We start from the raw sequence: 24,485 nt of genomic DNA on the forward strand, positions 1-24,485 counted from the left end.
CCGCGTACACTACAACCACGTCGCCATCCATTAAATTAAAACCACAAAACTCATTACGTCTTTTTTAATTCCTTCAACAACACCTGTTTCCGCAACCTAAGTATGGATATCTCTAGCTCATGTTTCTCTCGTCTCTGCCGCTTCTCCATCTCGAAGAGTTCCCGCTGTCTTCTCAGCTCGAACTCTATCAGCTCTCTGCGGAGCTCGTCCGTGGTCTTCTTCTCTGTTATGTGGATAGGGTCCAGCAGCCCGTTCTGTGAAGATATGGTGGGTTTGATGTCGGCTTCTGGCACATTCACCACTTCTGTGGTACACTGCTCCACGGGGAGGATGTAGTCGTCCTGATACTCCTCAGGAAAGTCTTGGTCCTCGCTGTCGTCCATTTTGCAGTCGTCTACCAGCTCTTGGCTCGAATCCTGTAAAGGAGAATGTAATTTCATTAATTAAACTGGAAATTAGGGCCTAAGCAGATGGCGTATTTGATACGCGACGGTATGCATTTTCAGGATACACATGTATTGCAAAGTTACACTATAAAACAACTTTGTATCTATCGCATTTCCCGCGCGCTGTTCTTGCTTTTAAGGTCGCCGTAGTCGTCGACGCGTACAAAATACTTCGTCAGCATAAATTCGATCAAAAGCATGTGTTAATCCGGGACTTGGTCTGCCCGTGTGCCATTTTTCATCCAAAAGAATTACATAAATCTAATCCACTAGCCTACCCGTACCCTTTTATTAGTCGGGCCATAAAGACGTCTTAGTTATGGCCAAAAAGAAAACACATTGACCTACTGTAAATGTATTTATTTTAGTAAAAAGATTTCACGGTCAACTGATTTTTTTTATTTATAAGATTAGTACTAGTTTACAACTCCAGCGAATAAGAAAGGTTAATAAGCGTTAACGATTTTTTGTCAGATCCACTTGCAAATTCTTCGCGAACAAAAGCTTAGCGGCCTCCTAGTTGATTATAGCCGAACTAAAGTAATTTAGCCCCACTTTCCAAATTATAAAATCTTACCTCGCACCCTTTAACGCCGACGTTCTTCGGCTGGTAGGTGCCGTTCGGCGACAGCAGGTTGCCCTCCTCGTCCGTGAGGACCTTGATGATCCTCTCTTCGAACGGATTCAGCTGTACCGAACACTGCACGCCCTCAGACTGACATTTCCTCTGGCACGCGTATTTGCGACGAATTTTGAATTTCAGATCGATCCAGTACTGGAAATTTAAAAGTCAATTTCGTACAGTTGCTTCACACGGTTTAGTTTGCGCGAGGTTTTTATCGAAAGAAGTCCCAAAATAACCCTGCATTTTAAGGAACATAATAATTACAGCCCTGTGTTATATACTGTCCCACTGCTGGGCACGGGCCTCCTCTACTACTGAGAGGGATTAGGCCTAAGTCCACGCTGAACTAGTGCGAATTGGTAGACTTCACACACCCTCAAAATCCCTATAGATATTTCTCAGGTATGCAGGTTTACTCACGATGTTTTCCTTTACCATTAAAGCAAGCGATAATTCACAAAGAATACACACATCATTTTTTAGAAAAGTCAAAGGGGCGTGCCCACGCTTATGCCCATATTATACAATACACACGTCAGTAAATGAATTGTATGCCTATGCAAGAAATGAGGTGTCTGTTTTTCCTTTGTTGTCTTATTTAAATTCCCAACTATATCCCTAAGAGACACGTGTAGGCAACTAGTATGCTGACGGTATTCCAAACCCATTAGTGCCACTTTACATGTATTTTTTTAAAATGTAATGTCGATAAACTTTGCGTGTTTATAACACGCAAAGTTTACCGACTTCGCAATCTAACCCAGGGCCTCGCGATTCGCAGGTTATACATGTTCCAGTGGACCTACGAAGCAGTACTAGTACTTTATTTAAACCGAGCGGATTTTGCGCGTACTTAGGTGTTTCTGATTGTGTATAAGGAGAGCCGATACAATTTCGACCTGTCGAAATTTAGGGTAGTCCCAAAACGTTTTTTACGCATGTTGAACATTGGCCTTTTTCTACAACGGGGCGCCTACCTGACTCCAATCCCCATGTAATCACAGGCAGGTGTTACAAAAACTTAAAGCGTAATCCAAACGGAGAACCAAGCGCTGGACCATTATCCGGAGTACTATTTATCCCGGAAAAAAAATCTCGCGAGCGAAGCTGCGAGGAAAAGCTAGTAAATAAATGTAGTTTACGATTCCAGCTTTCATTGTTGCGCTAGCGCATTTGTTACACTATTTAAAACCAGTTTTGGGCGAAGCTGGTGCTGAGATGTGATGAAAAAAACATGTAAAACGGGTTTCATGCCAAGATCCGTGATCACACATAAGTGGACCTTTGCAATTATTGCAGGTACGGGTTTTAGAGTCGGCACAGACGGATCGTGTGGCGTCGACGGGAAGAGACTATGTTATTAGTTGTAAGTTAATCTTATGCACTTTCAAAGGTTGAATTTACTAAATATATCATAGCAAAAAGTGTACTACCATGACTCTTCTCTGATAAAAAGCCAACATGATAGCGTTGTGTTAAAGGTTCTCATGCATACATCAACGTTTCGTTACCCTGGCTAGACAATGCATTTGATAATTAACTTTACCGATTTAGGCTGATTTGACGAAAAACAGCCTTTGATTATTAAAAAAAACACACAAGGCAACTCGTAACAGTGTATTTATTTTAAACAATTATTAATTGTTAAGCACATTTGGTTGGTTAGTCCTGCATGCACCAATTCTGAACACAACATGTGCAAATTAAAAAATATTTTTAAGTATTCAATACTTGTTTATCATAAATTAACATTATTTAAATTAATTTTACTAGCAACAAACATCTGCAAATGGCGGTAGCCTAGTTAGAAGTGGAACGAACTGACAAGACAAATGTCCACAGATTCAAAACCCAAGGACATGCATCTTTGACTTTTTTAAATTTATGTTCATTCTCTGTGAATTATCGCTTACTTTAATGGTGAAGGAAAACATCATGAGGATACCTGCATACCTGAGAAGTTCTTTATAGGATTTTTAAGGGTGTGTAAAGTCTACCAATCCGCACTAGGCCAGCGTGGTGGACTAAGGCATAATCCCTCTCAGTAGTAGAGGAGGTCTGTTCCCAGCAATGACACAGTATATAATTTGGAGCTGATATTATTATTATAGTGTGGCTGCTATCTACTTGAAACAAATATACTCTCACTACTGTTATAGTGACTGCAAGAATATTTATACTGAGATACTAGTATACAAGTTAACTCTGAGATAAGTAATAGCAGAATAAATAATTAAATTGGGTATCTGTATGTCTCTCCGTGTAATTGTTGCTCCAAAACAAACGGGCTGATTTTGATGCTCTATTTTTTGTTTGAAAACTGATTTGATTAGTATGGTTCTTTATGATATAGGAAGATTTATTGATGCATTTAAAGATCATCAGCTCTTTTCCTACATTCCAGTTATAAATAGTTTTGTTCACTGTTTTATTATAAAGATAGGTAATAAAAAAGAATATCTCTTGCACTTTTGTGTTTTTTTCATCTACATGTCTACTTGGAAATACCATTACCAGCGATTGGTAAAAAACAACACATACTTTTACACAAAAAAAAATTAATATGCTTAGTGTATTTTTCAATCTCCTTACTTTATTTTGGCTAAAAAATTCTATGTTATAGAAATTAAATTTAAATAATAGTATTTTAAGAGACAATTTAAAGTATCATCTATGTAACAGGAGGAAGTAGCAGCTCGGGTTCAACTGATGAAATAAAGTTTGTTTAATTAACAGTTCATTGATTTTAGACATTTTAAGATTGACAAACTTCAGTTATTTTATTAAATGCATATGGATGTCATTCAATACACATTTAAGTTGTTTCATTTTGATTTTGACCTTAAGGAGCACAGTAGACAAGCAAATTTAAGATTAGTGGTATGTTAAAGGGTTTGTTTTGAGTTTATTACTACAGTCTCTCGTGGTTGATACAAGATTTGAATCTCAGTGGTCAGAACTATGGCTACAATATTTATTCACCTATTTTATATTTGTATAATAAAGCCAAAAGCTACTCACACGAGCCCAATTCTTCCCGCTCTTGCTTATGTTATCGTCTATTTTGTTGAGTGCGCGGGCTATCTTCTCCCACATTCGTTTCGACTGGATCATACCCTCGCGGGATCTAGCGCTCGCCAGTGCCAGCGGTGGGTACCTTTCCATGTACTCTGCAAGCACCTCCAAGTGGTGCCGCGACACTTGTCGCCGGTACAGCAACTCATCCCCCATACCAATATCCTTTTCGGCACTAATGATTGCGTTTTTTATGGCCACTAAATGAATGAACAAATCAAGGTAAAAGGGGACAATTACGGTCCAATTTTGGAAGGATTTTATGTTACAATTATTTATTTCGCCACTTAAAGATAATTATGTGGATAATGAAAACAAATTATGTTAGAATTGCACTCTTTTATCTCCGAATCTCTCCCTTTTTCAATGTTTTGACATTACAAGAACAACGCCGTCTAGCCGAGTTCGGAGGTTTCGGAATGTACGGAATATTCGGATACACAACACTGTAGGCATCATTTTTGATTGGCCAATGTTTTCAACAGTTTTATTCAAAGTTTACGTCTGATTTAAAGAGATTACTCAACATATATTGAAAATGTTCTTTCGATTCCTTCCTACTCCTATTCTACGTTAATGTAGGGTCAGCATAGAAAAACACATCGTAAACTTTAGTCAGTTTTTTAGAAGTGTTCTAGAATAGGTAAGGCTTAGTTTTCAGAACACGATGTATACATTGTTTTTTGCAATATATCAGACAAAAATATTTAACGCATCACTAAACTTATTTTAGATAAAAAAACCGTCGTTAAATTTTTTTTTTTTGTTAATCGGTATGATCGGTGCGACGTTTATGATAATATTTTATTTTATATAATTATTTATTTAATAATAAGGAAAAAATTTATAAGTTAACGTGTTGAAAATTAAACATGTTTCAAGTTTGTGTATCCAAACAAGGTTTTTGACAACTGACAAGTCACAACGATTTTCACACGAACAACATTTTTTTTATTTCACGCGAGTGCGCCCATCCGACGTAGCGATGGCTTTAATAAATTTTGAATTAAGCGTGTGCGCTTTATTATTATGCATATTAGTGTGTGCCAACACCCAGACTATTCACAGACGTTTTGAATATAAATTTTCTTTTAAACCGCCTTATTTAGCTCAAAAAGACGGATCTGTGCCATTCTGGGAGTACGGTGGCAGTAAGTATATTTTTTGGTTCAAATTTCTATGATAGACACACCTTTAATGTAGTTTTATGGTAGTATAATAACCAATCTGCAGTTCTAAATCGTTAGAATAGTTAAATTAATTATAATAATATAGATAAAGGTGTTAATTCGTTTTGTTGTTAGCGCCAGTGCTCTGACATAGACACGTCAGTGATATCTGTCATTTGTGCTTTCCGAATGAGATGGAGACAGGTCATAAGACACGCGGTAGAAAGAGAGATCTATATATGGTATTGAGCGTGTTTTTTGGTTCCACGACGGCAGCGGACACGCTTTGAAAACCTTTGATAATTATGTTAAAACAAAATTAAATTACGAACATTAACATAAACAAGTTTATTCGTTATGCATTGGAATGTTTGATAATTTGCAAATCGTTATACATTTTGTTATAATATTCAGTGATGAAAAATATCACTTTTACTTTTAAAGTATAGTTTTATTGATCCTTGTTTTAAATAACTGCATTTTAAAAGAAATAGGATTATAATATGAATATTTACTGTTGTTTATTTCAGTGTATATATGATATATCTTTGAAAATTTTATGCCGACTTTATATTTCTAAAACGAATACATTTAAACAATTACCATATAAATTAATTTATTAGTAATTTAATCAATTAATAAAAGTTTTGAAAACATCACTTAAATATGTAGTTAAATAAATGGATCATAAACACACTAAAAAAACTTTATGTGTCCTAACTTCCATACAGATACAATTCTTCTGGATGGGATACCAGAAGCTATTAGAAACTTTCAATAAAAACCTGAATATATTTTTAAATGAGACTCAGCATTAATTGTTTCTCTTTATTAGACAATTTGTCATCTGTTACTTCCTTGTTAACACAGCGGTTCTTATTCAGTGCTAGGTGAAACCCGTGGCTTCATGTGAAAGCCTTTTCTGTTACAAAAGTTCCTTAATTACTGATGCTAAAAGTGCACTTTCCACATACCCATATAAAATGAAAACAAAAGCTACCTGTACAATACCAACACCATTTATTTAAAGAATTGTAATATTTTCGTACAAGAGCAAATTACCTGAATAGAAGTAATCTACGTGCTCTTCCTAAATATAATCTATCAATGTGCTTAATTTCATCAAAGTCAGTTCAGTGGTTTCTGGTCTAACTTCTAACAAACAACTAAACATTTTAGCAAAATATTACTATTATATATATCAGGCAGGCAGTTGAAACAACTGATAATGCCCGTATCTTGCTATTACTACAGGTTTTCATTTGCAGCTAAGTATTTATCCAGACGGTTCTTAAACTGGTTTATGTTTCCAGCTGTAACCACATGTTCTAGGAGTTTATTCCACGCTCTGACCACCCTAAATATAAATGTACAATATTACTAAGTTACAAAAACAGTGTCTAAAATTTTATTCAAATGAGTTTAAGCCTTTATTTCTAATGTTAGTATGTCACATAATGTATGCTAACTCATCTCTTACATAATAACACATTTTGCAATGTATGAGAACTGTTTAAAATTCTAATGTATTCGTTACTTTGATATAATATCTATGGGGGCATATCATCTTTAATCTTCAGTATTATAATATATTCTGAGTGTGTAGAGAGTCTAACAATGCCGCATGGGGGATGGTATTAAAATCTAAGTATTCTTATTTGAGGTGTTTGTTTGGTAAAAGTAAATGTGGAAATTGCTGAATGCATTTGGATAAGATTTTACACACATATGTAGGAAGTCCTGGATTAATATATATGTTTTTTGTTTTATAGCAGAGATATGCACAGTGAGATTTTTATTCTTTATAAATCTAAAATCAAAAACTAGTTTCATTATATCCATTGCAAGGGATTAAATATTATTTTTTTAAAATGACCTAATATAACTAAAATTTTTAATAAATTTGTTTTCTAATTAAAAAAAAATAAATTTTCTAATCATTGTCTCAGTTTTAAGTTGAAAACAGCATAAGTTTTTATTTTGCAGAAGTTGTCATACACTTATATATTAAGGTCATCAATCGCTCAGTTACATGTGATAAAGAATAAATTAAACTTAAAATCCTTATGTTAAAATACATGTATCAAAGAAATAAATGAGGGCATGTCATACTTCTGGACATAAGTTGCGAAATATTATAATCAATGCAATTTACGCCTTATAGTCTTACGAATAGCGACGAATTTGGACTGAATTGTTTTAGAAAGCATCACGCAGCAAAATTTACTGCTACAGACGTATTTTTGTAGGGCGCGATATTTTACCGCCAAGCAATATGTTTGACATACATTTTGTTAAGTTTTTTATGCAACCTTTGTTGACAGTTTGCATTAAACGCTATTGCTTAGTGGTAGGATATATTTTACAGTGTTAAAACCCGCCATATTCGTCCACTTAAATGTGTCGCGTTCCAGGATCAGTATGTTTATATCCAGTTCCAACTGGCCGGCATAATTGTGTCGACTGCCGAGGAGTAATCATCTTTCATTAGTCGACTCACATTCGAGTTAGAATATCGTTCTAGTTTTCAGAATATTCTATCATTACCCTTCTTTAACGTAGAAGCGTGTTTGTACGACCGGCCATATGACGTCAACACTGAAAGTTGATAAATATTAACAATTCAAAGGGATTGTCAAACAATATACAAGAACTATTTGAGCCATTATATCTTCCGTTCATTCCTCCACATATCACAATAACAATAAATTATAAAGATAACTTTTGTATAATAAAGATTGGTATTTCCATTATCACGTATCATAGTATAATACATAACATAATATGCAGATGTATCAAGGGCAATATCCTCATATCGATAAAGATGTGAGCTTAGACACAAGACCCACACATGCAACATGTGGTTGTCTACTTCTCTGCCTACCAGTGGAGGGTCCATATAACCCGATTACTGCAGTCTTCTATCATTTAATAATGTTAAATCTAATTATCATTAGAACGATTTGTAGAACGCATTCATGCGTATTAGTATGTATATGTTGTATTGGATTCCCTTTCCGAAAATTTCACTCTTTGTCACTGATGCCTATCCCTTCGAGAAGAATGAAGTGATGTATGTTTGTTTGTTAGTAATTCTTACTTAGACGGTTCCTATTTATAGCTTGATTCATATAATTTTGTCATTGCAATATTAGCTAATCTATTTCACTTTAGCTTTTGTTCCATATTATTCACCGCACTTTATAACGCTGCAGGAATCGAACTGACTACCTCACAATACTTCATTTCAGATGCGATCGCGTCAGGAGAGAGCGTCAGACTGGCGCCATCACTTCGGAGCCAGAAGGGCGCAATATGGACCAAACAACCCATCAACTTCGACTGGTGGGAGGTGGACATCATGTTCAAGATCACCGGCAGAGGCAGGATAGGTGCCGACGGGTTGGTAAGTACTAACGACACAGCACCAATTTTTATTATTCGTTGTATTTAAAATTTTGTCTAAGATATAGAGGGCAGCGTAATTATATTTAATTAGAATAATCCCAGAATCTTGGTCGATATTGAGCAGAAAACCACTTCCATCCCAAAGATTGAAGTGCAATAATGGAAGCACGACTCTCAGCTACGATAGTATCTGAACAATTTAAAAATTTCTAAACGATTTTACGCATTAGCTTCAATCGAAATATAATTTTTTCTTCATCTAAAAGAAAATCAACCCTTTGAAAAGAAACGATCATTGAAAAGAACGCAAAAAGATTGTGTAAATGGCCGTATAAAAGTTTCGATACATCAAAATACATCGATCAACATTTATGAGAAAAACCACCTGCCATAAGAGTATGAAATATGAAAACTGATCAATTTCTTTACAATCATTATATAGGTGTAAAGCTTCACCGAGAGAAATAATTTAAAAATTGACTACCTTTTCCTTTCAGACAATTGTCTCAGTATCGGAAACATTATTTTTTATGTAGTAATATATTCGACCACTAGCTTTTGCCCGCGGCTCCGCCCGCGTTACAAAGTTTTTCAGGCTAAAGTTTTCCGTTATAAAAGTAGTCGTTTCCCGGGAGCCTATGTTCTTCCCAGGGTCTAACACTGTCTCCATACTAAATTTCATCTTAATACGTTGGGTAGTTTTTGAGTTTAACACGTTCAGGCAGATAGATACAGCGGGGGGCTTTGTTTTATAATATATTTAGATACAGCGGGGGGCTTTGTTTTATAATATATTTTTTAGAACTTTTTAAGAGGAACAATCCCGTCATACATCATTGTTGCATAACTTTAACCGTTTACGCAGCGCACGCAACGGAAGCTCTCAAAACTAATAATTTTCCCCGTTTTTGCAACATGTTTCATTACTGCTCCGCTCCTATTGGTCATAGCGTGATGATATATAGCCTATAGCACTTCACGAACAAAGGGCTATCCAACGCAAAAAGATTTTTTCAGTTTGGACCGGTAGTTCCTGAGATAAGCCATTACTGCTCCGCTCCTATTGGGTATAGCGTGATGATATATAGCCTATAGCACTCCACGAACAAAGGGCTATCCAACGCAAAAAGAATTTTTCGGTTTGGACCGGTAGTTCCTGAGATTAGCGCGTTCAAACAAACAAACAAACAAACTCTTCAGCTTTATATAATAGTATAGATAAATAAAATGTAGTGACGCTATACAGAGCTTTGAATTACAAACTATAACATGGCTACCACTGCGCTCGTCATGAGACATGAGATATTAAGCCTCATAATGTCCAGTACTTATGCTGGTTACAATGTACTATATATCAAACCGGAACACAACAATCAACATGTGTATGGACACTGTTGCTTGCCGATATAAATAGATATTTCGGTGGCACAAACAGTGTCATTATTATGTATTCACGACTATACTTTTACGTGTTCTCTAGGCGTTCTGGTACACGACCCAGCGCGGCGACTACACGGGCGAAGTGTTTGGCTCCTCGGACCGGTGGAACGGGCTCGCGGTCATCTTCGACTCCTTCGACAACGACAACAAGCACAACAACCCGTACATAATGGCGGTGGTCAACGATGGCACCAAGATCTTCGACCATAAGAGGTGAGCTTCGATTACAATTTAACAGTTTATAGGGAGAGAATTAGTATAACGTTTTTTTATACGTGACCAGTGAAGTGATGCCTCTGCACCTGATGATGGTTCCAATAGAATGTCGACTGACAAGAGATCATTACTCCTCGACAGTTGACACAATTATGCCGGCCTGTTGGAACCGGATATATACAGGCTGATCCCGGAACGCGACACTTACGTGGGCCACTGTGGCGGGTTTTAACACCTTGTGTAGTGTTCGCTATCCTATAACTTTACTTACTATGTTTAATGTCGGCTCATGCCATAACATTCCGTGTTGTGTTGCCAGTGACGGCGCGACGCAGTTGTTGTCGGGCTGCCTGCGAGACTTCCGCAACAAGCCGTTCCCGACCCGAGCACGCATCGAGTACTACATGAACACGCTCACCGTCTACTTCCACAATGGTAACATTACTTCCACCACCTCTGTGTTGTCTATGACATTACCCCACTGTATTGTCTATGAGTTGAAAAAGTTTTTCAGGGATAAAAGACTGTCTATATATTTACCCATATTATAAAGTAAAAGGGACCTACCCATAGTATGTCCCTCCCAAAGTCTGAAACTATGTCTGGGCCCAATTTAATCGATATTCTTTCAGTGGTTTAGCTGTGAAAGTGTAACAGACAGAATTACTTTCGCATCTATAAGTTTATATACAATACTTAAAATTTAAGCCGCTACTTGCGAGTTATTTTTTCAAAAACTAATTATAATCTTACTTCCATTTACTAGTTAACAGGCAGGTATTTCTCATTACTAAATTATATAATTTAGTAGTGTATCTTTTTCTATGAGTTTTACTAGCTGTAAGTTTCCCAAATAAAATAAAATACCCTTTTGAATATAATATTAACATTATTGTAGGTATGACAAGCAACGAAGCAGACTACGAGCTGTGTTTCCGCGCTGAGAACGTGGTGCTGCCGCGCGGCGGACACTTCGGGCTCTCGGCCGCGACCGGCGGGCTCGCGGACGACCACGACGTCATACACCTGCTCACCACCTCGCTCTACTCCACGCAGCAGCAGTCAGGTCAGTATCCACATCAGCATCAGGTAACCTGGATATAGCCTTCCTAACATTTATGGACATGTTAGAAGCGATGTGACAGGTGATGATCTCAGATGTTATAGATCACAAAACAAGTAATGTTTTTGCGTGGCAGTTAGGTTATTGCACGATTGTGATCTGAGACCTGTTGATGATTAGTTACACACAATTCACATTTCATTTTGTAAAGCATTGTGAAAAGTATCTCTACTATCACAACTTACTTATATACACATTAGTTAGTTGGTCTATTACTTAGACAATTTATACACTACGCGACGGTCGTAAGAACTGTCCCATCAAATTATATCACTACGAAAAATACAAAAAACCATTTAGGTGTTACAAAATAGTTAGAACTGGATAAAGTAGAACTATCGAACTCTGATTATAGGCTAAATTGATAGCTAACAGACAAAAAACAAGAAGTGTTAATAAAAAGTTTGCCAAAAGTAATCCATGGAATATGTAATATAACTATGTTTTAAACTTTCCAGGTGGTCAACAGATCAGCTCGGACGAGCAGCAGAAGCTGTCTCAGGAGTACCAGGAGTACCAGAAGAAACTCGAGCAGCAGAAAGAGGAGTACAGAAAGGAGCATCCGGATGAGGTCAGATTATAAACATGGTGTTGTCCATAGCCACTATTCAGTTCTCTGAATTGATATTCTTATCCGAGTAAAAAAAAAACAATGTTGTTATATAAGTAATAACATTAACAAAATACTTAAAAAGTCGGACATAAATAACCAAGTTCATGTATCATATATTTTTTATATTAAAGAAACTCACCAAAGTGAGTTTAGGTCGGAAAGCATTATATATCAAACAGGCTGATTCGAGAATAATAAATTTATTTTCACCATGAGTATAATCTAATTAGTAATTTGGTCGTTTGCAGGTGCGCGACAAGGAAGGCGATTTCGACGACTGGTTCGAGTCGGACGGACAGCGGGAGCTGCGCCAGATCTTCCAGGGCCAGGGGCAGATACACGACGTGCTGCGGGACATCAACAAGAAGGTCGACGAGGTGAGGCTTCTATACCCTGCTGATATACTAGATTAGTCAATAGGACCTGCAGGCCGCGGCCTACGGGCGTCTAATTATAAGTAGAGACGGCATAATTACTCCAAGCTTTCTAAAAATGTTATATAATATTATGTGTACAGTAGCCAAGGACCTTCTTTTTGGTCCGTGATAGTCGAAATTCTACTACGAAGGATTATTATAGAATGCAAATAGTACGGTGACGCTAAATGTATATTGAACAGATTTTTTTATTACTAATGTCACTTTGTAGTTTTTTATTATTTAATAACATATTAATATATAGTTGGAGCAAATCTGAGTGTAATTTGTTGTGTCAGGTGATCGGCAAGCAGATGAACTCGCTGTCGATGCTGACGGCGGTGTACAGCCAGTCACAAGGACAGCCAGCTCAACCAGTACAGCCGGGACAGCAGGTGAGGGGGCTTGTGGCGTGTCTTCTAGCATTTTATATGGCGTTAATAAATGAAACCACAAACTCGTATTTACCTCCGCAACAATTATGCCAAATCATCCATGAATATTTTCACCAAAAATACTAATTTTCCTTTTTTGACCACACTGGTTTATTGCGAATATGGTGTGTATGCGGGTGTATTTCTAAATGAAAGTTTGATGTATGTCCCGCTGCGAAGTATTCTCTTAGAGTAGCAGTAATGGTATTATGGCATGTAATTTTTTTACTTTTGTTCGAAATTTGCATTTTTATTTACATCCACAATTATTCGAGTAACTAATTTTAAAATATTTCAGGAATATAATTACGTGCTTTCATTTAGTATCGCAATGCCAATCTTTAATTATTATGAAGACATCTCTACAGTACAGTAAAAGTAGTAACCAGTAACCATAAAAATAAGTAATAATTTTTCATGTATGTTATTGTATAAGTTTGATTTTTTTTTCCTATAATTTTGTACTACGTCATGATGTGTATTGTGTTGTAGGTTCAGATGCCGTCGCTGCCGATCGGCCGGCACGACTGGGACGCGCTCGTCGCCAACAACCAGCTCATGATCAACACCATCGCCGAACTCAAGTCAGTACCATCACCACTTTATAATACACCTCTATTGTATGACCAACAAAACATAAAACAAACAAAATGCATAGTCTTAAAATGGGTTCATATACCTGATATATGGTTGGGAAGTTTATGTCTCACGGTTATGTATGTTAGTTGAACAATGTTTCACGCCTTCCCGAAGATAAATAAAACGATAGTTACCTTTTATAACCTCTTTTTTGCAACATAAGTAAATGTTTACATAGGATCTAGTAATAGTGAGCCAACAAACTCTACAATAAACTTTTTTCATTATGAGATATTTCACATAACTCCTAATTAACTAATGTTTTAATAACTGCTAATTGTTGTAGATATAATAAAATAATAGTATAGATAATAAATAAAAAAAATTAAAATAAAATATATAAAAGCGAATGAAGTAAATGTATATATCACTAAATGAATTAGGATTATATAGCAGACGAGTAAACAAAGTGAGGTCATTATGACCAGTAAAATAAAAATAATATCCGAATCACATAAATATGGTAATTGTGGTTAAAAATATCCGAATCTTCGACCATGTCTATTTACGAAATCATAATTATACAGCTACTTTTATGTGCGTTTGCAGAGGGTTCATAATCGAAGTGTCGCGCAAGTCTGACAGCCTGCTGGCGGGCGCGGGCGCGGCCGGCGGAGCGGCGGCGGGCGCCGCCATCAACCCGCAGTTCCTCAACGAGCTGCGCGACTCCGTCAACAACATCAAGCAGACCGTAGCCACGGTCGCGCAGAGGTAACCAACAACAAACTTTATTACAATAAACTGCACGAGTCATAGGGATAGATGACCAGCGGCGGGGGTGAGATAGCGTATGTACAAATTGGACGAGTTTGTCAACCAACAACCGTACGTTGAGGATCAAATTGGACAAAATATGGGCGCGTTAAACCGACAAATCACGACTGTGCTCACGACTCGTGCCTCTGTACTAATTTACTGCCACAGCGCTTATCAGTCCAAAGTAGCAATTTTTTTTTAATGAGTTATCAATGCATAATTTATGTATCAATTTCAATTAATCAAACAACCAGTTATTTTGCTACTCCACCTGTCATACCAATGTCATACAAACATGTGATCATCTGAACTAATATCCGCAGGATGACGAACCAGCCACAGTTCGTGAATAACCAGCCGTTGTGCCCGGAGCCGTCGTGCGTCAGCTTCACGGGGCTGCTCGTCGTCGTGGCCGTACAGCTCGCGATCATGTTCCTCTACGCCATGTACAAGTACGTATATACTCCACATAATAAAGCATATACTTATAACCGTTACGAATAGAACCGAATAGCGATAGCTTAGTTGGGTGTGGAACGGACTACCGAGAATGTATGCAGGTTCAAATCCCAAAAGCACACCCATCTGACTTTTTAAAAAAAAAAATATGCGTTTATTCTTTGTGAATTATCGCTTACTCTAACAGTGAAGGAAAACATCGTGAGGAAACCTGCACATCTGAGAAGTTCTCTATAGGAATTTCGAGGGTGTGTGAAGTCTACCAATCCGCACTAGGCTAGCGTGGTGGACTAAAGCCTGATCCCTCTCAATAGTAGAGGAGGCCCATGCCCAACAGTGGGAAAGTATATAATACAGGGCTGATATTATTATATTATAACTGTTCGGATATATCCTTAGACCATTCAGAAAAATCTGCCGGCTTCATTGTCACTATGTTGAAACTACAATACGCAGTCATACCGTATTGTGTCGATATGATCTTGTACATAAATAAACCTTCAAGGCGTGTTCATTTTACGAACACTATGATTCTTTATATGTGTGCGATTATTTGATCTTACACCTTTGGCGGAGTGAAATATCATACAATCCCCGTCCTTCATATATTGTCTAAGATAATATCCGATTATCGGATATTATATCCGAACGATTTGGTGTTCGAGTTTTCGATATCTTAGTTTTATGTTGAATCAATTCAGTATACATGTCAGTAATATTCGAAATGTTCAGTAAAGTTTTATACATCAACAAATGGGCAACTGTGCAAATATTGTACATATCCGAAGCCTCTATCACAGTATCCAAATAATTTTCTTATTGTACTAATTTGTTTACAGAGAAAGGAAGGAAGCGCAAGCGAAGAAGTTCTTCTAAATAATATACTGTAGGTAACCGCGCGTTCACATTGATGCAACAAAAACTTGGATACATATACTTGCACAAATACATCTGCTCAGGCCAGTTTAAATAGGTTAGGTTTTCGATTGAAATTGAACGTAGAACTTTCATAGTGGGATATCTCACTGTCTCTCTCACTCGCCAACGCCATAGGAGCAGTGACGTCATAACTTACAAGTACATTATCAACCGCGTGAAACCCTTCAAATTTTTATTTCTGTCATATGAGCGGATAGTTATAAAAAAACAAACTTAACGCATCCAATACTCAAATCGACGATAGCAATTACTTTTATGAAATTGAACACAACATGGATCTCAACCGATGTGCCAATGAAGAGCCGTGCAGGCTTGTCTACGCGCGTTGTAATACGCATCAACGCGCGGTGAACGCGCGCACGGGCTCTCAAGTGTGAACGCGCGGTGTGTAGAAACAATTTTTTTTACCGATAAATGTGAGCGAAATAGACTTACTTACTGTACATAATATTTATAATTCTCTCTCTTCCTCTTTTTTACTATCATATTGCTGGAAACGAAAACTGGGAAGTATATGACGAGATAGTGGTAGGGTTGAAAGGAATGTTTGAGATTAATTTAATGAATTAAGTATCAAATTATATGCTGAAATTTGAAAGCGTAAATTAAAGTATGGGAAGTTATTGGCTGTCTGAAATTATATATTTTTGTTTTAAAATTATTTAGAATAAAGTTTCAAGGTATATGAGTAGTGTCTTGATTATGCCAAAAGTTATAACAAAAATTGCCAAATACCCTGCATGAAACTTAACGTAAAGTGCGAAGTAATATCCCCAGTAAAAAAAAAAAATCATTTTAGTGCCTTTTGAAACACAGTGCTGTTTCAAAGCGTCGAATTTTAAAACATTTTTAGCTCAATATATCAGTATGTTACTCAATTTTCAGCAATGAAATGTTAAATACTTATTTCCTTTCAGTAAGCTATAAAGACAGAACAGAACAAAGTTCTTTTAAGAAGCAAAAGAAAGACATTTATTCGGATTTCGTTTCTAGCAAAATGATTTATTATATTTTCTGTACGAATTTACACTTACGGCATCTATCGATGTCGATAGATTATGTTGAAGTAGTTCTCATTCTAATCATGATATTAATCGATTAAAAATCGATAAAGTTTATCAATATGATCTATCGATATCGATAACAAAGCCGCAGTCTCGATGTATGTGTGTTGAGGTTAAAATGGTTGTAAGTAAAAGTATTTTTTGAGATTAATTCAGTTTTATTTTCACAATATTGACTTCTGAGAGTCAATAAACCAAAAACCCCATTAATTATATATTATTTTCTTTAAACAAGACATACGAAGTTTTCAATTATAAAATAAAAAAAACATTCAATCAAAGAAATTAAAAAAAAGATTCATTTCAGAATAGCGTCTTCAAAAAGGTACCGAGTAGTATAATTTTACTGGCACCCATAAGTTCAATACCCGCAAACCGAGCAAACTAAATTGACCTAACTCAAAGGCTGTTAAATAAACAAAATTGGCCTAGAAATATTTGGAGCTAGCCTATGACCAGCAATAGGCTTCTTGTATAAATATTCCGTGGGACATCTTGAAGAATATAGATATCGACGACGAACAAAAAATATAGGGTTTTGAATTTCGGATTTGGCAAAATGGAATGTACATTCATTTTTATATAGGTCACTTTAGTTCTAAGGATTCATACTAGCAAATCCTGGTAGCCTTATCAACAAAGAGAATATTACGCTGCCGAATTCAGAAATCTCATTCATGAAAAGGATATAACAGTCTCTAAAACAATGACGATAAATGACTACAACATGGGTTGGACCAAATCTGTGTCCATTGCTATCACCAACACATTATAACTCCTTGTCATGTTACATTAAAATAGCTTTACTTTAATAACAGTAATTTTTGGTACTAAATATCCCAAATTTGGCACTGAATCTTAATTTAACATAATATCTAAGTAAATCGAAACGGTCTTCCCATGCCTATCCCTATGATGTGGTCCCTGTGGAGTCTGCCGCGGCCTCTCCCACTTCCCCCCGTGGTCACGTTGCTGCAGCTCACCGTGAAGGTATCCTGACGTTTGAGTGGCTGTGGACTCTGGAGCTCCTGCGCCGGCTCCATCGGCAGCGGGAACAGTTGCTCAGAACAGCAGGTGCGGGACAACTGAACACAAGAGACAGAGTAGGTTAGGTAATATTGTACAAGTTTTTGTCTATGACTGTGTTCGTGAATTGTGGTAAAGATTCTTGGAATTAATAGCACATTGCGAATTTGTGGGATAAAAAGGAATCTATAATAGTTAAGGACATTGCATACTATACATAATTGAAAGCTATTAAAACATAATAATAACATAGAGGACTCTGAATTCGGATTACTTTGGGTCGCTGAGCCAACTAAGTAATATAGTGTTACATTTTCAGTAGGCTATTGACGATGAGTTGCTTGCGGTGTGTACCTTGTGTTGTTCCCGGTGGCGCGCCTCCCGCAGCAGCGCGTGCAGACTGCGCGCGTGCGCCCGCACCGCCTGCGCCAGCGCGCGCTGCGACAGCCGCGCCACGCCACACGTGTCGCACGTATCACACGCACCGCATCCTGACCACAACGCATAACACATACATACAGCCCTAGCGCAAGCTCAGACAAATTTTACAGGTGGTTGACATAATGATTTAATGCAATAATTTCGAAGATATTATGTTATGGACCTAATGAATGTATTTCGTATTGTCGGCGGTTAACCTTACCACCATCGTAGACATCTTTTAACAAATTTTGCTCGCAGGTTCTTTGGCAACGACATTTTATGCGGGATTAAAAATAGAATACATATTAAATTACTTGGGACAAACAAAAAATACCAAATTTCAAAATTACAATATAAACTTGCATGCTATATGTCTATAATTTGTTATATTTACGCGTGTCGAGCAGCAGGTCCGCCTCGGAGGAGTGTGGCGCGAGGTGTGCGCCGCGGATGAACTCCGCGAGGCTCTCCGACGACGCGTCGTGATCCGCGCATGCGCACTCCTGACACAACAACTACTATACTTCCAACAACTATAACGAAACGAGCAAACCACGTATGGAGTAGAATTAACGAGAATCATCTTATAAGGGGAACAAATTGCAAAAGTGCAGCAAACAAAGCAAAAGTTCAAAAGTACAATTCAAAAACCCACCACCATAGCGCTAAAGTAGCAAGAGGGTATAGCATGAAGTTAGCAGTTGCAAACGGAGTGAAGTGTGCGAGTTGAAAACAACAAATCTCTCGTGACTAATGTACTTGATGTATGGAGGTTGATAAAACTGCACTGTATAAAACATCAACTATAACGAAGCGGAAGCCTTTTTGTCGTATATAATTCAATATCCCACTCTAATAATTCTTGGCGCCACCATGATTTGACGGTTTTCAACAAACAATTTTTCATACACAGACGGTGTTCCGTACTTCTAGTTTCTACCCTCCATAAAACTGTCCTTTAGCAAGCGATTGCCCGTAAACAGTAGCAACATAAACCGGCTACAATGTCCTTTAAACCCAAACACACTGTATCACATACAGGATACTATACAATTTCATGAATACTGGTAAAAACGATCACATTAAGTACATAGCCTACTGTAGCTTGAATTAACATTATTAACATCATATGTTAGTGTATGTCAAGCAATTATAAAAAGAAAAAGTGATTACTGGTGGATCTGAACACTGCCCAGAGAGGTCAGCGAGACTTCCGCATGTCTGTATGGCGCTCACCAACTCCTCCAGTGTCACATCTGAAAATGAACAAATTGTTAGCGCCGTATTTTAAACGAGCGACCTGCCCCGGCTTCGCACGGGTGCAATGCTGATACTAAATACACTACAGAAAAACTGTGAACGTTGTATATAAAAACATAGCGGCCCGCTCTGACTTCGCTCGGGTATAACATAACAAAATAACAGTATTTCTCCACTATTTAATGGATGTTATTATTATACATATAAACCTTCCCCTTGAATCACTCTATCTATTAAAAAAAACCGCATCAAAATCCGTTGCGTGGTTTTAAAGATTTAAACATACATAAGGACAGAGAAAGCGACTTTGTTTTATACTATGTAGTGATGATGATCTTCCAACGCTCATTCGCGCTGCAGTTCGCATTGACGAACCACTACGCCTGCGCAAAAACGTTCGACGGGATGGACTAAACTAATACTTCGTGGCAAACTTTTGAATACAAGCCCCATTTTATATTTTCGCGGGATAAAACCACCCTTAGGAGTAATGTAGCCTCGTATTGAGTGATTTTTACAAGATTTGATAGTTCCTGAGATATCACATTCAGAGAAACACTTCAGCTTTATATATTAAAGTATAAATAATCTTAATTTATGGACAAGTTTGACACGATCCTGAATATGCTACCAAATTGCTTCCATATAACGGCGAGTACGGGTGACACAACCACTATTACGATAGATAGACATACAACGCATTAAACTCAATATTAAAAACACTTTAATCATAAATATTTAAAATTATTCCTAAGTATCAACAAATTTCACAACATTCATAGGGTGACACGCATTAATAAGGGCTTTAGATGTCACCCGCCCAATTAAACCATTGATGCAGTTCTTCATTGAATACAAAAGATAGGCACCTTTGGCCGATTCGCGCGGCCCGTCAACACAGTCGCAGGATGCGGCCCAGGGCTCCATCCCAGGGTGTGGCGACGTTGCTACCGGCTCGGACCAGCTCGGACCGCAAATCTGTAAATATAACACCTGACACTGGCAAAGCGAAAATTTTATGTAAATAATCCCAGTAATTTACGTGTAATAATTTTCAACACAAGTATATATTTTTAGGTTTTCTGCCCACGCCCATGGTAAATGGCTTAGTTCTAAATACTTCGCGCACCGCGTGTACTCAATATACGTTGTTAATACATTTATTTACTTCAGTACACTACAAATACTACAACTCACTACTTATGTATATCATGCACCATACATTGACTGCCTCAATGGCGTAGTTGTAAATGTACACGGTACGAATACGACTGCTGCGCTGAGGTTCTGGGATCGAATCCCGGGTCGGGACAAATAGTGACTGGGTTTTTTCCTTCTTAAAAAATAACTCAGCCACAGCTCAGAGGTCGTTTTTGGATGTCGATAAGCCCTCGTGACATTTTGTTGCAACCTTTTCAAAAATCATAAAATTTGCTTAAGGCCAGATTGCAATAAAAGGTTTTACCAAATCCTCACCTGATTCCCATCCCACCACTGCTGGTCATCCCTCTCTGCCTCCAGATACTGCGGGTCTTCTCTTTCTGCCTCCAGATACTGTTGATCTGCAGGCCAGGGGAGGCTGTGTTGCAGCTCCTCCATTGGCGCATGATCAGGGGAAGCTGACACGTATGGACACTCTAATGGTTTGTCTGATAATAAAACTGAAAATATGGAATCACTTCTTGCGATAATTACAAAATGTAAGATCTATAAATGGAAACATTTTCTTTTTCTACTCAAGATCAGCCTGAAATCTGGAATGTGTCCGATATGGCGATAGGCTCGCCTCCTATCACATGTGTGGAAGAACACACATGAGGAAAGTGAGTGCACTGGTTGCACCTCTGCTTAAGCTTTCAGAAATTAAGGTGTGATGTATGTTTGTTTTTCTAGGATCTTATAAAGTAAATAGAAACTATATTTTCTATCGTGACTGGCTCTTTAAGTGTTTGAGTTCCAATATATCATAATCTATACTATTATATAAAGCTGAAGAGTTTGTTTGTTTGTTTGTTTGAACGCGCTAATCTCAGGAACTACCGGTCCAAACCGAAAAATTCTTTTTACGTTGGATAGCCCTTTGTTCGTGGAGTGCTATAGGCTATATATCATCACGCTATACCCAATAGGAGCGGGGCAGTAATGGCTAATCTCAGGAACTACCGGTCCAAACTGAAATTTTTTTTTGCGTTGGATAGCTCTTTGTTCGTGGAGTGCTATAGGCTATATATCATCACGCTATACCCAATAGGAGCGGAGCAGTAATGGCTAATCTCAGGAACTACCGATTCGAACTGAAAACATATTTTTGTGTTGAATAGTCCTTTGTTTGTGGAGTGCTCAAAGTTATATATCATCACGCTATGACCAATAGGAGCGGAGCAGTAATGGCTAATCTTAGGAACTACCGGTTTCAACCAAAAAATTCGTTTTGTGTTGGATAGCCCTTTATTTGTGGACCGCTATAAGCAATATATCATCACGCTATGACCAATAGGAGCGGAGCAGTAATGGCTAATCTCAGGAACTACCGGTTTGAACTGAAAAAATCTTTTTGTGTTGGATAGCCCTTTGTTCCTGGAATGCTATAGGCTATATATCATCACGCTATGACAAATAGGAGCGGAGCAGTAATGAAACATGTTGCAAAAACGGGGAAAATTATGAGTTTTGAGAGCTTCGGTTGCGTGCGCTGCGTAAACGGTTAAAGAAAAGAAGATTGTTTCACTTAAAAAGTTCTAAATAATATAACAAAGTCCCTGCTGCATCTGTCTGTTACGTGTTAAACTCAAAAACTACCCAACGTATTAAGATGAAATTTGGTATGGAGACAGCTTGAGACCCTGGGAAGAACATAGGCTCCCGGGAAACTACTATTTTTATAACGGAAAACTTTACCTTGAAAAACTTTATAACGCGGGCGGAGCCGCGAGCAAAAGCTAGTATGTATATAAAATGACTCAGAAAAATATATTACCAGGTGCATCATCCAGGAAGCCATGGTTAAGCGGAGATGATTCATTGTTGGTTTCAGTCTCTATATGATATGTTTCGTTCAGGCTCTTCCTATCACAAACAGATGTTTTATTTAAAATATATAAAAATGAATCCCTATTTCCCTTGGTCACGCCATCACGCGTGAACGTTTGGACCGATTTCAATTTTTTTGTTGTGTTTGTTATTGTCAGGAGTAGGTTTTTATGAAAGTAAAAATTCAAAAAATTGCGCGGAAAATTAGAAAATTTAAGAAAACTTTACGAAAATAGAATGCACGCTGCAAATTCATAGTTATGACAGGACAATGTCTGTCGGGTCAACTAGTTTAAAGTAAATTACATTTTACTTGCCTGTCTATACTAGTTTCCTTCATGAATAAGTTGCCAATAGAGATTGGATTATAAATATAATTTTAATTACATTATTAGATGTTTCAGTATTTTTAATGGATAGTGCATTTTGATAAGATGCATTTATGTAATAAAAAGTAATTAATATTTTAATTGATAGTGCCTATTTTGGAAGTTAGATGTATAATTGGTAAATTAGTAATATAATAATATATAAAGAAGTATTGATCAGACTATTTTATAATCCAGTTGTTTATGGAAAGAAGTCCAAAAAAATTCTTTTATATAAAAAGTCAGATATTAAAGAAATGAGGATGGTAAGTACCGCATTTACAATCTTCACTAATTTCATCTAGAAAATCTGGGAAAATATTTAATCATATACATGCATAAGAATAATAGATGGTTATTGTAAAAATAAATGTAATCTCATAATATATAGTATTTTTATTATCACATATTTGCATGTATATTTTTGTATTTTGATAGTGCATAATCCAATGTCTAGTTATTATTTATTCTATTCTAATGGTAAATATAATGTAAAAATTTCAATGTTTAGTAAATTATATGCATTTACAAAACACTGTTGAAGTACATTGTTTGAAAATATCTTAGAAACTATATTTAGAATACACCAGATGGCGCTATTATGAACATACTATATCAATATTTTTTTGTCAATTGCATGTATCTAATTTAAACATATAAAAAAATATGTTCCTAGAATTATATCTCACAACCGAGGTAACTTTTAGTGCGGCATAAGATGCATGCCATAGCCTTCTCAAGAGAAGTATTTGTATTGTTAAGAAAAATAAACTGAACATTTCCATGAAAATCGTGGTTCATACTGCACAGTCGTCCCGATATCAAACAGTTTAGTAAAAAAATGTAGTTTATTTGCACCCTCCATTACATACCTTAGTTCAGTGTACTTAGATCGAGGAGTTTTTACATTTTTCTTAGCTTCATGGGCAAACTTCCAGTTCTTTTGCTTTCTGTAAAACTCTAGTCTGTATATCGCCACCAGTTCAGTTTTATGTGATTTATAGCCAGAGGCCATTGCAAGCGTCAATAACTATTGAAAAATATCGATTAGTGCTGTATTATTAGTAACATAGAAAGTAAGTTCGGTAGAGAGAGTACTATATTCTTTGTTCGGTAGGTAACTATTGGTAAAACGCATAATTTGCAAAACTACCGCCGTTCATGTTTGTTGACAAATGTCATTTTTTTTTCTTTATGGCTTCTGAAGTCTTATGCACTGAGCCAAAGACAAGTTGCAAGTATTCATAATTTTCGCTTACTCAGGGGCCTTATTCTCTATCCCGCACGTTATTTTGACAGTGTGTAACAAGCACGTAACACAACGCATCATGTTTAGGACTATAGAAATTTGACTTACAGAATACCATTCCACGCACATTTCTCGAAGATAACATGACACGGCCGCGTTACGCGTTTACACTATCATCTATCTATCTTCTATCTATACTTATAATAAATCTGTAGAGAGGTCAATTCTGTACATGAAATATATTTCCAAAATAACTATCAGGGGGTGATTAGGGATTGATACTGATGCCAAAAATGCAATTAGTAAA

General features: G+C 36.9%; 3 protein-coding genes across 5 annotated transcripts; 1 reads left to right on the top strand and 2 right to left on the bottom strand.

The window, feature by feature from the left end:
* Positions 1–49: 49 nt before the first annotated feature.
* On the bottom strand, positions 50–4,550 carry LOC115444524. Its single transcript, XM_030170325.1, has 3 exons — positions 4,093–4,550; positions 1,024–1,221; positions 50–416 (listed from the first exon to the last, which is right to left on the bottom strand). The coding sequence occupies exons 1-3, from the start codon at positions 4,300–4,302 to the stop codon at positions 54–56; spliced, it is 771 nt and encodes a 256-aa protein (XP_030026185.1). The 5' UTR covers positions 4,303–4,550; the 3' UTR covers positions 50–53.
* A 507-nt stretch (positions 4,551–5,057) lies between these two features.
* Positions 5,058–16,969, top strand: LOC115444514 (protein ERGIC-53). The gene is made up of 12 exons (XM_030170308.2): positions 5,058–5,297; positions 8,567–8,721; positions 10,204–10,376; positions 10,699–10,814; positions 11,278–11,445; positions 11,961–12,073; positions 12,364–12,492; positions 12,831–12,926; positions 13,458–13,549; positions 14,154–14,315; positions 14,684–14,812; positions 15,659–16,969. The coding sequence occupies exons 1-12, from the start codon at positions 5,132–5,134 to the stop codon at positions 15,693–15,695; spliced, it is 1,536 nt and encodes a 511-aa protein (XP_030026168.1). The 5' UTR covers positions 5,058–5,131; the 3' UTR covers positions 15,696–16,969.
* On the bottom strand, positions 16,960–24,132 carry LOC115444515. 3 transcript variants are annotated; one of them, XM_030170313.2, is made up of 8 exons: positions 23,802–24,132; positions 22,509–22,597; positions 21,008–21,180; positions 20,401–20,509; positions 19,445–19,527; positions 18,666–18,786; positions 18,203–18,339; positions 16,960–17,907 (listed from the first exon to the last, which is right to left on the bottom strand). In XM_030170313.2, exons 1-8 carry the CDS (start codon positions 23,942–23,944, stop codon positions 17,698–17,700), a joined length of 1,065 nt encoding a protein of 354 aa, XP_030026173.1. In that variant the 5' UTR covers positions 23,945–24,132; the 3' UTR covers positions 16,960–17,697. The 3 variants fall into 3 exon arrangements, with proteins under 3 accessions (XP_030026173.1, XP_030026172.1, XP_030026171.1); XM_030170312.2 differs by having other exon boundaries at positions 18,666–18,774; positions 21,008–21,192; XM_030170311.2 differs by having other exon boundaries at positions 21,008–21,192.
* Between the last annotated feature and the right edge of the window lie 353 nt (positions 24,133–24,485).

Source organism: Manduca sexta, chromosome 18 (genome assembly GCF_014839805.1).
Source record: "Manduca sexta isolate Smith_Timp_Sample1 chromosome 18, JHU_Msex_v1.0, whole genome shotgun sequence".
In the NCBI taxonomy this organism is placed as follows: domain Eukaryota; kingdom Metazoa; phylum Arthropoda; class Insecta; order Lepidoptera; family Sphingidae; genus Manduca; species Manduca sexta.

Bases quoted from the DNA above. Each gene is read 5' to 3' on its own strand.
- LOC115444524 (XM_030170325.1), bottom strand. From the start codon at position 4,302: ATGGGGGATGAGTTGCTGTACCGGCGACAAGTGTCGCGGCACCACTTG. The intron at 1,222-4,092 runs GTGAGTAGCTTT...TTAAATTTCCAG, and splicing joins GCGGGAAGAATTGGGCTCGT to TACTGGATCGATCTGAAATT. The intron at 417-1,023 runs GTAAGATTTTAT...TCTCCTTTACAG, and splicing joins TCGGCGTTAAAGGGTGCGAG to GATTCGAGCCAAGAGCTGGT.
- LOC115444515 (XM_030170311.2), bottom strand. From the start codon at position 23,944: ATGGCCTCTGGCTATAAATCACATAAAACTGAACTGGTGGCGATATAC. The intron at 21,193-22,508 runs GTAATATATTTT...CCATATTTTCAG, and splicing joins CTTCCTGGATGATGCACCTG to TTTTATTATCAGACAAACCA. The intron at 19,528-20,400 runs GTGCCTATCTTT...GTTCATTTTCAG, and splicing joins GCCGCGCGAATCGGCCAAAG to ATGTGACACTGGAGGAGTTG.
- LOC115444514 (XM_030170308.2), top strand. From the start codon at position 5,132: ATGGCTTTAATAAATTTTGAATTAAGCGTGTGCGCTTTATTATTATGC. The intron at 10,377-10,698 runs GTGAGCTTCGAT...TTGTGTTGCCAG, and splicing joins AAGATCTTCGACCATAAGAG to TGACGGCGCGACGCAGTTGT. The intron at 14,813-15,658 runs GTACGTATATAC...ATTTGTTTACAG, and splicing joins TTCCTCTACGCCATGTACAA to AGAAAGGAAGGAAGCGCAAG.